Genomic DNA, 15,493 nt, shown 5'->3' with positions numbered 1-15,493 from the left:
GGCTGTGCCGGTTGGTTCATGAACCAAATGGTTGAAGGGAAGTAGCCGTTCCTGAACCTGGTGGTGTGGGACTTTAGGCTTCTGTACCTCCTGCCTGATGGTAGCTGCGAGAAGATGGCATGGCCCGGATGGTGGGGATCTTTGATGATAGATGTTGCCTTCCTGAGGCAGCTCCTCCTGTAGGTACAACCGATGGTGGGGAGGGATGTGCCCGTGATGTATTGGGCAGAGTCCACTCCTCTCTGCAGCTTCTTACGTTCCTGCACATTCAAATTGCTGTACCAGACCATGATGCAACCAGTCAGGAAACTTCCAACAGTCAGAAAACTTGAGGTACGGCAACTACTCTGCCCAAGACCGCAAGAAACTGCAGAGAGTTGTGGACACAGCCCAGCACATTATGGACACCAGCCTCTCCTCCTTGGACTCTGTCTTTACCTCTCACTGTCTTGGTGAAGCAGCCAGCATAATCAAAGACCCCACCCACCTGGGACATTCTCTCTTCTCTCTTCCATTGGGTAGAAAATACAGGAGCCTGAGGGCACGTACCACCAGACTTAAGGACAGCTTCTACCCCACTGTGATAAGACTATTGAACGGTTCCCTTACACAATGAGATGGACTATGATCTCACAATCTACCTTGTTGTGACCTTGCACCTTATTGCACTGCACTTTCTCTGTAGCTGTGACACTTTACTCTGTACTGTTATTGTTTTTACCTGTACTACATCAATGCACTCTGTACTAACTCAATGTAACTGCACTGTGTAATGAATTGACCTGTACGATCGGTTTGTAAGACAAGTTTTTCACTGTACCTCGGTACAAGTGACAATAATAAACCAATACCAATACCTCTGTGGAAGTTTGATAGGGGAACAACATTGTATCATTGACTATCCAGGGCCCAAATGAAGAGACTTTAGGTTTCCCTGCTATACCTCAGCTACACACATCTCACCACCATTGTTCTCTAACCTCGTTTAACATCACTTGGTCCTGCACACCTTCTCCATTAGGTGAAAAATCTAATCTATGCACGTTACATTCCTCCTTAACCAAGCATGTGAATTGGCTGCTGTGTTTCCAACTTTACAGTGGGTGTCTGTAACATCAGAGTATTTAATTGGCTGTAAAGTGCTTTGGGACCACTGAAGGTAGCCATGTCAATGCATGTTTGTTCTTTTTCATTTCCCAACTGAGTCTTAATTTTCATGGACCTGAACTGGCTTCGCTGCTTGCTGTGTGTGCAGCCAAGACCACCATTAGGACATTGGCTTTCTCATGAGAGCGCAGTGGGAAAAATTCCATTTCCCAAAGCCAGGCCTATTCCTAATGAGGCAGGCTGTTCAATCATCAGTGGTTCGGTATTGATCTGCAGATATGACCCTGGAACCCATATAAATTCTAAGCATTCCTCTTAGGCCATTTCGGAGAATGGTTAAAAGTCAATCCCACACCATAAGAGTTGCATGTATCCGAGACCAGTGTCTCACATTGGTCCCTGCGCTAATGGTATTGGTGATCCAGTGTAATTTTATGATGAACCAGCAGCTTTCATACTCATTTTCTGGTGGCCTTCCAAAAAATGTCACACATTGGTGATGGAACGTGAACTCACAGTGCCAGAGAAAGAAAAATAAGAGTTGGACTTAAAGGGTCATCCCAAAATGCCTTACAGCTCATGAAACATCATTGTGGAAGGAGAAACTAGTTCTCCCATTCTGGTCGCCCCCATTACAGGAAGGATGTGGAGGCTTTGGAGAGGGTGCAGAAGAGGTTCACCAGGATGCTGCCTGCATTAGAGGGCATGTGCTGTAAGGAGAGGTTGGACAAACTTGGGTTGTTTTCTCTGGAGCGACAGAGGCTGAGGGAAGACCTGATAGAAGTTTATAAGATTATGAGAGGCATAGATAGAGTAGACAGTATCTTTTTACCAGGGTCAAAATGTCTAATACTAGAGGGCATGCACTCATGGTGAGAGGGGAGATGTTGAAAGGAGATGTGTGGGGCAATTTTTTGACACTGAGAGTGGTGGGTGCCTGGAATATGCTGCCAGGGGTGATGGTGGAGGCAGATATGATAAAGGCATTTAAGAGGCAGGTGAAAGATAGTGATAGGCAGGTGCGGGGGAGTGCAGATCCACCGGGGAATGGGTCAAGGGTAAGGTGATAAAAAAAGGGGTAGAAAAAATCTATCACTATCTCTTACCTGCATCTACCTATCACCACCATGCGCCCACCCCACCTCCCCTCTTTTGTCCACCTATCACTGCTCTGCTTTTCCCTCCTATATATTGGGCTTCCCCTTTTCCTATCTTCAGTCGGAAACATTGACCGCCTGCTTTTCACCACAGATGCTGCCTGGCCTGCTGAGTTTCTCAAGCATCATTGTGTTTTTCTCTAGATTTCAGCATCTGCAGCCCTTTGTTTCTCCGGCTATGAAGGCCAACATTCCATTTGCCTTCTTGATAACCTGTTGCACCTGCAGACCAACCTTTTGCGATTCATGCACAACTCCCTCTGCACAACAGCACGCTGCAGTCTTTCAGCATTTAAATAATAATCTGATCTTCTATTTTCCCTTCCAAATTTACCAACATTGTACTCCATCTGCCAGACCCTTGCCCACTCACTTAACCTATCTATATCTCTCTGCAGACTTTCTGCATCCTCTGCACAATTTTCTTTTCCACTCAATTTAGTGTCATCCGCAAACTTAGATTTGCTCGGTCTCCTCTTCCAAATAGTTAATGTATATTTTGAACAGTTGTGGGCCCAGCACCGGCACCCTGCTCATCACTGATTGCCACCCAGAGAAACACCCATTTATCCCAACTCTCTGCCTTCTATTGGTTAACCAGTCCTCTATCCATGCTGATACATTACCCCCAACTCCATGCATCCTTATTTTGTGGATAAGTCTTTTATGTGGCACCTTATCGAACGCCTTCTGGAAATCCAAGTTTATAACATCCACCTGTTCCCCTCTCTCCACCGCGCTCATTATATCCTGAAAGAACTCCAGTAATTTTGTCAAACAGGACCAGCCCTTCCTGAATCCATGTTGTGTCTGCCTGATGAAACCACTTCCATCCAGATGTCTCGCTATTTCTTCCTTAATGATAGCTTCAGGCATCTTCCCGACTACAGACGTTAAGCTAACTGGCCTATAGTTACCTGCCTTTTGCCTATATCCTTTTTTAAACAGTGGTGTGACATTAACTGTCTTCCAATCCGCCCGGACCTGCCCAGAGTCCAGAGAATTTTGGTAAATTATCACAAACGCCTCTACTAAAACTTCCGCCATTTCTTTCAGTACCCTGGAATGCATCCCATCAGGACCAGGGGACCTGTCTACCTGTAGGCCCACTTGTTTGCTCACCACTAGCTCTTTAGTGACAGTGATTATATCGAGGTCCTTACACCCCATTGCATCCATAACATCTCTCTTTGGCAAGTTAGATGTGTCCTCCACCGTGAAGACCAACACAAAATAGTCGTTCATGGCCTCGCCCATTTCCACATTACCCAGTATTAATTTCCCCTTCTCATCTTATAAGGGACCTACATTCACTTTAGCCACCCTTTTCCACTTTATATAATTATGAAAATTTTTATTGTCTGTTTTTATATTTTGTGTTAGTTTACTTTCATAATGGATTTCAGCAAGGCGATTGATAAGGTACCCCATGCAAGGCTTATGGAGAAGGTGAGGAGACATGGGATCCAAGGGGACATTGCAGTGTGGATCCAGAACTGGCTGGCCCACAGAAGGCAAAGAGTAGTTGTTGAAGGGTCGTATTCTGAGTGGAGGTTGGTGACCAGTGGTGTACCTCAGGGATCTGTACTGGGACCCTTACTCTTTGTGATTTTTATAAACGACCTGGATGAGGAAGTGGAGGGGTGGGTTAGTAAGTTTGCAGATGATGCAAAGGTTGGGGGTGTTGTGGATAGTTTGGAGGGCTGTCAGAGGTTACAGAGGGACATAGATAGGATACAGAGTTGGGCTGAGAAGTGGCAGATGTAGTTCAACCCAGATAAGTGTGAAGTGGTTCATTTTGGTAAGTCAAATATGTTGGCAGAATATAGTAGTAATGGTAGGACTCTTGGCAGTGTGGAGGATCAGAGGGATCTTGGGGTCCGAGTCCATAGGACGCTCAGGGCGGCTGCGCAGGTTGACTCTGTGGTTAAGAATGCATATGGTGTATTGTCCTTCATCAATCGGGGAATTGAATTTAGGAGCCGAGAGGTAATGTTGCAGCTATATAGGTCCCTGGTCAGACCCCACTTGGAGTATTGTGCTCAGGTCTGGTCGCCTCACTACAGGAAAGATGTGGAAGCCATAGAGAGGGTGCAGAGGAGATTTACAAGGATGCTGCCTGGCATGCAGAGCATGCCTTATGAAAGCAGGCTGAGGGAACTCGACCTTTTCTCCTTGGAGAGACGGAGGATACCTGATAGAGGTGTATAAGATGATGAGAGGTATTGATCGGGTAGATAGTCAGAGGCTTTTCCCCAGGGCTGAATTGGTGGCCACAAGAGGACATAGGTTTAAGGTGCTGGGGAGTAGATATAGAGGAGATGTCAGGGGTAAGTTTTTTACTCAGAGAGTGGTGAGTGCGTGGAATGGGCTGCCGGAAACGGTGGTGGAGGCGGATACGATAGGGTCTTTCAAGAAACTGTTAGATAGATACATGGAGCTGAGTAAAATAGAGGGCTATGGGTAAGCCTAGTAATTTCTAAGGTAGGGACATGTTCGGCACAGCTTTGTGGGCCAAAGGGCCTGAATTGTGCTGTAGGTTTTCTATGTTCTATGTTCTATTTATCTTCCCTTTCCTTATCGCTTGCTTAGTGGTTCTTTGTTGCTTTTTAAAGTTTTCTCAGTCTTCCAGTTTCCCACTACCCTTGGTGACTTTGTGTGCTTGAGCTTTTAGCTTGATGCCTTCTTTTATTTCCTTAGTTATCCAAGGCTGGCTCTTCCCACCCTCACTGTCCTTGCTCTTAACCAGAATATACTTTTGTTGAGCACCGTGAAAAATCTCTTTGAAAGTCTTCCACTGTTCCTCAACTGTCCCACCATGTAGCCGGTGTCCCCGGTCTACACTAGCCGACTCTTCCCTCATCCCGTTGTAGTCTCCCTTGTTTAGGCATAATACACTGGTTTTAGATCAAACTATTGCACCCTCCATTTGTATGAGAAATTCAATCATACAATGATCACTCTTTCCAAGAGGATCCCTAACTACAAAATTGTTAATTTTACCTGTCTCGTTGCACAGGACCAGATCTAAGATCGCATTTTCCTGTGTAGCTTCACTAACATGCTGTTCAAGGAAGTTATCACAGATGCATTCTATGAAGTCCTCCTCAAGACTGCCTCGACCAACTTGATTCCCACAATTTATGTGCAAGTTAAAGTCCCCCATGACAACTGCCATTCTATTCTTCCATGCATCAAATATTTGTTGGTTTATTGCCTACGCCACTGTAATGTTATTATTCAGTGGCTTCTTGAGAACTCCCACCAGTGATTTTTTTCCCTTTACTATTCCTAATCTCTACCCAGTTGGATTCAACATTCTGCTCCTTAGATCTTATATCATCTCTCACTATCATCCTGATCTCATCCTTAATCAAGAGCGCTACCCCACCTCCCTTACCTTCCTGCCTATCCTTCCGTATTACCTGATACCCTTGGGTATTTAATTCCCACTCATCTCCACCCTGCAACCACGTTTCTGTAATGGCCACTAGATCATACTCCTTTGTACTGATTTGTGCCACAAGCTCACTGACCTTGTTTCGAATACTATGGGCATTCAGATGAAGTGCCCTTACACTCATTGTCCTTATAGAATCTAGTAACCTTTGTGTCCTTTGCGTCTGACTTTTCCGTACTCCACTCTTACTTTTTCTAACTTTTGCTCTGGTTTCTGCTTTGCTTCCTTTTGTCTTCCTGCATGGATTCCCATCCCCCTGCCATATTAGTTTAAACTTTTCGCTTCCTCTTCTGATTCCCATTATCACAGAAACCAGTCCTTAGCCAATTTGAGTCACACCACGTGATGGAGAACATAGAACAGTACATCACAAAACAAGCCCTTTGGCTCACGTTGCCTGTCTAAATGGCTCTTAAACTTTGCTGTTGTATCTGCTTCCACCATCTCCCTTGGCAGTGCGTTCCAGGGCACCTACCACTCTCCGTGCAAAAAAACTTGCCTCATTAATCTCCTTTAAACTTTGCCCTCTCTCACCTTAAAGCCATGCACTGTAGATTTAATATTTGGATTTTGGGAAATCTAGGAGCTTGTATCCTCGTACCTGGATACTATACCTGTCCCCTCCAACGCCCCCCCCCCCCCCCCCCCCCCCCCGGTCCAATCCCTTCCCAGCTACGTCAGTGACATATCACATGCTCTCCAACTCTTCCATAGCTTCAAGTTCTCCAGCACACACAACCTCATCTTCACCATGGACGTCCAGTCCCTATATACTTCCATTCCCCATCATGACGGCCTCACCGCCCTCCACTTCTTTTTTGACCAGAGACAGAACCAGTCCCCTTCCACTAACACTCTCCTCCGCCTGGCTGAACTTGTCCGCACCCTAAACAACTTCATTTTCAATTCTTCTTCTTTCTACAGACCAATGGTGTAGCCATGGGCACTCGCATGGGCCCCTGCTACACCTGCTTCTTCAATGGCTAAGTTGAACAGTGTCTGATCCAAGGCTACTCCGGCCCCATTCCTCAACTCTTTCTCTGCTATATCGACAACTGCATTGGTGCCACCTCTTGCACCCATATGGAACTCGACAGTTTCATAAATTTCGCCACAGATTTTCACTGTGCTCTCCAATTCACTCGGACTATCTCTGACACCTTCCTCTCCTTCCTCGATCTCTCCATCTCCATCTCAGGAGATTCCTTCTCCACCGCCATCTTCTACAAACCCACTGATGCCCACAGCTACCGCGATTACAGCTCCTCCCACCCCGTCTCTTGCAAGGACGTTATCCCTTTCTCTCAATTTCTCCGCCTCTGCCACATGTGCTCCCATGATAAGGCTTTCCACTCCAGGACATCTGAGATGTCCAACTTCTTTTCTAACCGGGGCTTCCCCCCTACTGCGGTCAAGAGATCTCGCACCCGCATCTCTGCCATTTCCCGCACCTCTGGTCTCACCCCTACCCCGCCCAGACCCAACAGGGATAGGGTCCCCCTTGTCCTCACATTTCATCCCACCAGCCTACGTATCCAACACATTATTCTCCCCCACTTCCGCCGTCTCCAATGGGGCCCCACCACCAAGCACATCTTCCCCTCCCCACCCCTTTCTGCCTTTTGCAGGGACCGCTCTTTCTATGACTCCCCAGTTCACTCCTCCCCCCCATCCACCCATCCCGCTCCCACCCCGGGAACTTACCACTGCCCCCGCCATAGGTGCAACACCTGCCCCTACACCACCTCCATCACCTCCACCCAGGGACACAAACAGTCCTTTCAGGTGAGACAGAGATTCACTTGCACCTCCCTTAATATCATCGACTGCATTCGGTGCTCTAAGTGTGGCCTCCTCTACATTGGTGAGACCAAACGCAGACTGGGTGACCATTTTGCAGAACACCAGCGCTCCGTCCGTAACAACAATCTGCATCTCCCCGTTGCCAGTCACTTCAATTCCCCCTCCCACACTATCACTGATATGTCAGTCCTCGGCTTCCTCCACCGCTGGGAGAATTTCAAGCACAAACTGGAGGAACAGCACCTCATTTTCTAACGGCATGAACACTGAATTCTCCCACTTCAAGTAATCCCCACACCACTCCCCCCCACCACATCCCCCACACCCACCCCCCAACGATGGCCTTTTTTTCCCTTTCCTAGCCTATCTCTCTTTTTGATATGCCCCCCCCCCCCCCCATTCTCTCCTTGCCCTTGACCCATCCCCCGGTGGATCTGCTCTCCCCTCCTCCCCCGCACCTGCCTATCACTATCTCTTACCTGCATCTACCTATCACCACCCTGTGCCCACCCCGCCTCCCCTCTTTTGTCCACCTATCACTGCTCTGCTTTTCCCTCCTATGTACTGGGCTTCCCCTTTTCCTATCTTCAGTCCTGAAGAAGGGTCCTGACCCATAACGTTGACCGCCTGCTTTTCTCCACGGATTCTGCCTGGCCTGCTGAGTTCCTCCAGCATCATCGTGTTTCTCATCTATCTATGCCTCTCCTGGTTTTATATTCTTCTATCAGGTCACCCCTCAGCCTCCGATACACCAGAGAAAACAATCCAAGTTTGTCCAACCTCTCCATTTATAGCGAATACTCCCTAATCCAGGTAACATTGGTGAACCTCTTCTTCACCCTCTCCAAAACCTCCACATTCTTCCTGTAATGTGGCAACCAGAACTGCACACAGTACTCCAAATGCGGCCAAACCAAGGTTTTATACAGCTGCAACATGACTGCCTGAGTTTTATACTCAATGCACCGACCAATGACAATATACTGTACGCATTCTGTACAACCCGAACTAATTGTGTTGCCAATTTCAGGGAGCTATGGACTGGCCCCACAAGATCTATCTGCTCCTAAGGGCCCTGCCATTTACTGGCTACTTTCCTCTCAGATTGGACCTTCCAAAAGTACAACACCTCACACTTGTTCGGGTTAACTCCATCTGCCATTTCTCTGCCCACATTTCCAACTGATCTGTATCCTGCTGTATGCTTTATAACCTCTCTCATTCTCCACAGTTCTGCCAATTTTTGTGTAGTCTGCAAACTGACTAATCCTCCCAACTACGTTTTCACTCTTCATTTAGATATATCTCAAACAACAGAGGTCCCAGCACTCATCCTTGCAGAACACCACTGGCAACTGCCTCCAGCTAGAATAACACCCCTCCACCACGACCCTCTCGCCTTCAGTATCCAAGCCAATTTTGAATCCAATCTATAAAGTCATTGTGGATCCCATGTGCCTTAATCTTTTGGATCAACCTTCTCGAATTCTTTACTAAAATCCATGCAGACAACATTGCCCTGCCCTACCCTCAGCATTGTCACCTCGAAGAACTCAATCAAGTTTATAAGACATGACCTCCCCTGCACAAAGCCATGCTGACTATCCCTAATAAGTCCATGCTTTTCCAGATGTGAGTAAATCCTATCCCTAAGAATCTTCTCCAATAATTTCCCTACCATTGATGTAAGGGTCACCGGTCCATAATTTGCTGGATTGTCCCTATTACCCTTCTTAAAGGAATAACACTGACTATTCTCCAGTCCTCTAGGGCCTTGCCTGTGGCTAAAGAGTACACAAATGTCTCTGTCAAGGCCCCAGCAATCTGCTCTCTTTCCTCTCTGAATAACCTGGGATAGATCCCATCAGGCCCTGGAGACTTATCCACCTTAATGCTCTTAAAGAGACCCAACATCTCCTCCTTCTTGATAACAGCATGCCCTAGCATTTCAGCATACCCCTCTCTGATGTCACTATCCACTGTGCCTTTCTTCTTGGTAAAAACCGTTGTGAAGTCCTTGTTTGGCACCTCGCTGATTTCCTCTGTCTCCAGGCATAAATCCTCTCCTTGTATGGTCATACCTGCTCCCTAGTTACAGTCTTGTTTTTAACGTATGTATAAAATGCCTTTTGATTTTCCTTAATCCTGTTCATAAAGGACATTTCATGACCCCTTTTAGCCCTCCTGATTTCCTGTTTAAGTTCTTTTCTGCTTGCTTTATACTCCTCAAGGCCCCTGTCCAATTTCAGCTTCCTGAACCTTACATGTGTTTCCTTTTACTTTTTGACTAAATTTACAATATCTCTTGTCATCCAAGGTTCCCGAGCCTTGCCATCCTTGTCTTTCTTCCTCACAGGAACACGTCGGTCCTGAATTCTGACCAGCTGGCCTTTGAATGACTCCCACATGTCAGATGTGGACTTGCTCAATAACAGCCGCTCCCAATCTACTCTCCCCTGCTCCTGCCTAATTCTGTTGGAATACATCAGGAAATGGTTGCAAGCATTGGATGCGGCAAGGCTGTGGGACCAAACAATGTCCCAGCCATTATCTCAAAGACCTGTGCTCCAGACAAACCACATCTCTGGCCAAGCTTTTCCAGTTAATATACTGGCGTCTACCCAACAAGGTGGAAGGTTGCCCAGGCATGTCCTATTCATGAAATGCAGGACACATCCAATCTGGCTATTGACTGCCCAGTCAGTCTACTCTCAATCAACAGGGAAGTGATTTACTGTGCTATTAAGCACAACTTATTCACCAGAAACATGCCCATTTTGCAAAAGATGTTTACCGGGACGCTGCCTGGATTAGAGGGCATGTGCTATAAGGAGGGGTTGGACAAATTTGGGTTGTTTTCTCTGGAGTGGCAAAGACTGAGGGGAGACCTGATGGAGGTTTATAAGATTATGAGAGGCATAGATAGAGAAGACAGCCACTATCTTTTTCCCAGGGTTGAAATGTCTTATACCAGAGGGCACGCACTTAAAGTGAGAGGGGGTAAGTTCAAAGGAGATGTGCGGGGCAAATTTTTTACACAGAGAGTGGTGGGTGCCTGGAATGTGCTGCTTGGGGTGGTAGTGGAGGCAGATACGACGGGGTCATTCAAGAGTCTCTTAGATAGGCACGTGAATGTGTGGGAAATGGAAGGACATGGACATTGTGTTGGCAGAAGGAATTAGTTTAGTCGGGCATTTGATCACTAATTTAATTAGTTCGGCACAACATTGTGGACCGAAGGGCCCGTTCCTGTGCTGTACTGTTCTGTGTCCCATGATCTATGTTCTATTACTGTCACTGTGTCTAAATCCTAGAATTCCCTCCCAAGGGTCACGTGTGAGCTCCTTCACTGACGGACAGTTCAAGAAGGTGGTACACTTCGAGAGATTCAAATAAATTAATTTAAAAAAAGGCAAGGGAGTAACCAGAATGGAGAATAAACACAGGATAGGACACGGCAAATAGCTACCTCGCTTCTTTTTAACGATTTTTATTGGATCTTTCACCATGGCCACACCATTACTGACACTGGCTTTTTATTCTTTAACTACTGTGATGGATTTGAACTCAGATCAATATTCCAGGCCTCTGGATACTCCATGAATAGCTCTGTGGTTGTGTGTGTTACTAAACATATGTTATTCAAAGTTCTTTTGCCCTTCTTTTCAATTCTGTGTTCACTGTGTTTGTCACTTGCAGCAACCCTTCCCCAAGAAGTTCCCATTCTCGGAATTTGTGCCCAAAGTCTACTCGCAGATCAAAGAATTTATCTACGCCTGTCTAAAATTTTCAGAGGACCTTCATCTGAGGTAAGGACAATGTGAAAGAGACTAAACGCGGTGAACAGCTGACGTGTCCGGTGGTATTTTGTACCATTGTATGCCCAATGGAATGCCCAACAGCAGGAGGCTACTCGCACCTCCAAAGCTGTAAAATCGTTCTATAGATCACAGCTGATCTGAATTCAATTGAATTAGTTTATTATTGTCACATGTACTAAGATACAGTAAAAAAATTCATTTTGCATGCCATCCCTACAGATCATTTCAAAACATAAGTACATTGGTATTGGTTTATTATTGTCACTTGTACCGAGGTACAGTGAAAAACTTGTCTTGCACACCGATCGTACAGATCAATTCATTACACAGTGCAGTTACATTGAGTTAGTACACAGTGCATTGAGGTAGTACAGGTAAAAACAATAACAGTACAAAGTGTCACAGCCACAGAGAAAGTGCAGTGCAATAAGGTGCAAGGTCACAACAAGGTAGATCATGAGGTCAGAGTCCATCTCATCAGTACAAGGGAAAAGCAATAACAGAATTCAAAATATATATTATAGTAACAGAGAAAGTGCAGTGCAGGTAGACAATAAGGTGCAAGGGCCATGATGTGGTTGACTGTGAGTGATAGTATTCCTTGTTTCTGTCCATGTACCCCAGTAGTTCTCTTTAACTAGGAGAACTTCAGTCAAATCCCCCTTAATCTTCTGAATTCCAGGGAAGGAAGGAGACTCTTGGTACAATCTCATTGTGTAGGACTGCAATACTTGGAAGATTGGCAGGTTTTCTTCCCTGGAGTGCACCCATAAACCTATTGGGCATTTTTAACAAGCTTTTCTGGTCATTTCCCTTGGTGCCAGCCACAAATCACAACTCTCCCATTTGCAGGGAGGAATCTTAATTCAGAGACCTCTGGCTTGCTAATTCAGTGCTCTGAACCACTTGGCTACCAATGTCTTGTGTAAAAGCTGTTTTTGATCATCCTTTCCCTCACCAATTATTTTCATAAATTTTACTTTAACTTTCCTTGCGATTGCGGTTTCTTCGAGACAGACAGGGTGTGGAATATTCATTCCCGCATCTTAGCCAAGAAGTGTCGCACTCTCATGCTTTTTTCATACAATTACCCTGGTGAAGCAGTGATGTACAAAAGGACAGTGAGTTGGGAGTGCATGCAGGTAACTAGCTGACTATGTGACATTCTGATGTAATTCGTGGCTTCTCAGTCAGATCTTTCAGTTCTTTTACCTTCCTGTTAATGTAACATAGAATCATAGAACAGCACAGCATGATACAGGCCCTTCAGCCCACCTTCTAACCCCTTCTTCCCACATGTCCCTCTATTTTAAATTCCTCCATATGCTTATCTAGTAATCTCTTAAATTTGACTAATGTACTGGCCTCCACCACCGCCCTAGGCAGAGCATTCCATGCCCTAACCACTCTCTGGGTAAAAAACCTTCCTCTGATATCTCCCTTGAACTTCCCACCCATTACTTTAAAGCCATGCCCTCTTGTATTGAGCATTGGTGCCCTGGGAAAGAGGCACTGGCTGTCCACTCTATCTATTCCTCTTAATATTTTGTACACCTCTATCATGTCTCCTCTCATCCTCCTTCTCTCCAAAGAGCAAAGCCCTAGCTCCCTTAGTCGCTCCTCATAATGCATACTCTCTAAAGCAGGCAGCATCCTGGTAAATCTCCTCTGCACCCTTTCCAACGCTTCCACATCCTTCCTATAATGAGGTGACTAGAACTGGTTACAGTACTCTAAGGGTGGTCTAACCAGAGTTTTATAGAGCTGCATCATTACCTTGTGGCTCTTAAACTCGATCCCACGACTTATGAAAGCTAACACCCCATAAGCTTTCTTAACTACATTCTCCATAGAAACATAGAAAAACTACAGCACCATTCAGGCCCTTAAGCCCACAAAGCTGTGCCGAACATGTCCCTACCCTAGAAATTACTAGGCTTACCCACAGCCCTCTATTTTTCTCAGATCCATGTACCTATCTAACAGTCTCTGCAAACTCTGCAAACTTTTGCAATCTCTCTGCTCCTCCAGTTCTGGTCTCTTGACCTACCGTTGACAGCTGCTCCCTCAGCTTTATGGACCCTGAGCTCGGAAATTCCCAACCTAATCCTACACCTCCCACCCATCCCCTTCTAGATATGCCCCTTTGATTAAATTTTTGGTCATCTGTTCTGATTTCACTCAGTGTCAATATTTGTCTGATTGTGCCTGGGGCAAAATGGAATGTTATGGCTCAAAGGGACTGTCCACTTGAAGGTCTGTGTTACAGTGGGGACAATCTGGCAGTGGAGAGCAAATTTAGCTCACTCTCCTATTACCCATCTTTAAACTACGAATCCCCTGTCCACCACACTATCAGCACAGGTATTCATTATACGTTGCCAGGACTTGAGGGACTGAGTTATAGAGATAGGTTGAGCAGGCTAGGACTTTATTCATTGGAATTGGAATTGGTTTATTATTGTCACTTGTACCGAGGTACAGTGAAAAACTTGTCTTGCATACCGATCATACAGGTCAATTCATTACACAGTGCATTGAGGTAGTACAAAGTAAAACAATACAGAACGCAGAGTAAAGTGTAACAGTCACAGAGAAAGTGCAGTGCAGGCAGACAATAAGGTGCAGGGTCATAACCCGAGGTAGATTGTGAAGTCAAGAGTCCATCTTATTGTTCTAGGGAAACATTCAATAGTCTTATAACTGCGAGACAGAAGTTGTCCTTGAGCCTGGTGATATGTGTTTTCAGGCTTTTGTATCTTCTGCCCGAGCGCAGGAGAATGGGGTGTCCTTATGGAGGTGTATAAAATCATGAGGGGCATAGATAGGGTGAATGGACATAGTCTTTTTCCAGATTGGGGAATCAAGAACTAGAGGGAATATGTTTAAGGTGAGAGGGGAGAGATTTGATAGGAACCTCAGGGGCAACTTTTTCACACAGTGGGTGATCCGTATATGGATTGAGCTGCCAGAAGAAGTGATTGAGGCAGGTACAGTAAAAACATTTAAAAGGCACTTGGACAGGTACATGGATAAGAAAGATTTAGAGGGATATGGGTCAAACACAGGCAAATGGGACTAGCTTAGATGGGCATCTTGGTTGGCATGGACCAGTTGGGCCGAAGGGCCTGTTTCCGTGCTGTATTACTCCATGATTCCAAGAACTTGAGGGTTAAGAGTGGGGCATTGGGACCAAGCTGAGTCGGTAGGTGCAGTGGCAAAATGTTCTCTTTCTGTGTCAAGATCATTTTGCTCCTTATCTGTTGATGTTATTAGCTAATAATTGTCTATTAAACTCAGCCCTGAGAATTTTGACTGATTCATTATCCTCTTCAGGAACGGAGAAGAGAGTTACAAGTTCCCTCTGCACTTCATAAAAAGTGTTTTCTGTTATCACTTTTAAAAGAGCCAGCTCTCATCTTGTGCCTCTGAAGTAAGTGGCATTTGCGAGGCCAGCTTGGGACAGACAGTTGTTCAGCTAGGGTTGGGCAGTAGGCCAACCTGGAATGGACAATTGGCCATCCTTGCCAACTTCACCCTGATCCTGAGAAGCAACATCTAAACATAAGTGTGCCTCTTATTGGTGTTTTAGTTGATGTGAGATAGAGTGAGCAATGCATAGAACAAAGTAAAGTACGGGCCCTGCGGCCCACGATGTTGTGCCAACCTATATAAACCTACTCCACGATCAATCTAACCCTTCCCTCCTATAGCACGGCACGGCACAGTAGTGTAGTGGTTAGCATAACGCTATTACAGTGCCAGCGACCCGGGTTCATTTTCCGGCCGCTGTCTGTAAGAAGTTTGTACATTCTCCCTGTGTCTGTGTGGGTTTCTTCCGGGTGGTCCAGTTTCCTCCCACATTCCAGAAAAGACGTATGGGTATGCTATGTTGGCACTGGAAGCATGGCGACACCTGAGGGCTGGCCCCAGAACACTACGCAAAAGATGCATTTCACTTTGTGTTTCGATGTACATGTGACTAATAAAGAAATCTTATCTTATCTTCACTTACACAGCCCTTAACCCTACATTTTTCTTACACCAGGTGTCTATATAAGAGTCTCTAAAATGCCCCTATCATATCTAATGCACTTATTTTATTTCATAAGAATCTTAAACACAGAAGAGGCCATTCAATTCAT

General features: G+C 45.7%; 1 protein-coding gene across 3 annotated transcripts in view; it reads left to right on the top strand.

Annotated features, from left to right (window-relative positions):
* The window catches only part of exoc6b (exocyst complex component 6B), a 742,224-nt gene that overhangs the window by 449,321 nt on the left and 277,410 nt on the right, over positions 1-15,493 (top strand). For all 3 annotated transcript variants that reach the window (XM_052038528.1, XM_052038519.1, XM_052038535.1), the window contains one exon: positions 11,227-11,336. In XM_052038528.1, coding sequence (XP_051894488.1) covers positions 11,227-11,336 — 110 coding nt within the window. The remainder of the gene's footprint in view (positions 1-11,226; positions 11,337-15,493) is intronic.

This window comes from Pristis pectinata, chromosome 2 (genome assembly GCF_009764475.1).
Source record: "Pristis pectinata isolate sPriPec2 chromosome 2, sPriPec2.1.pri, whole genome shotgun sequence".
Taxonomy (NCBI): Eukaryota; Metazoa; Chordata; class Chondrichthyes; order Rhinopristiformes; family Pristidae; genus Pristis; species Pristis pectinata.
This window is presented reverse-complemented; position numbering and strand designations above follow the sequence as displayed.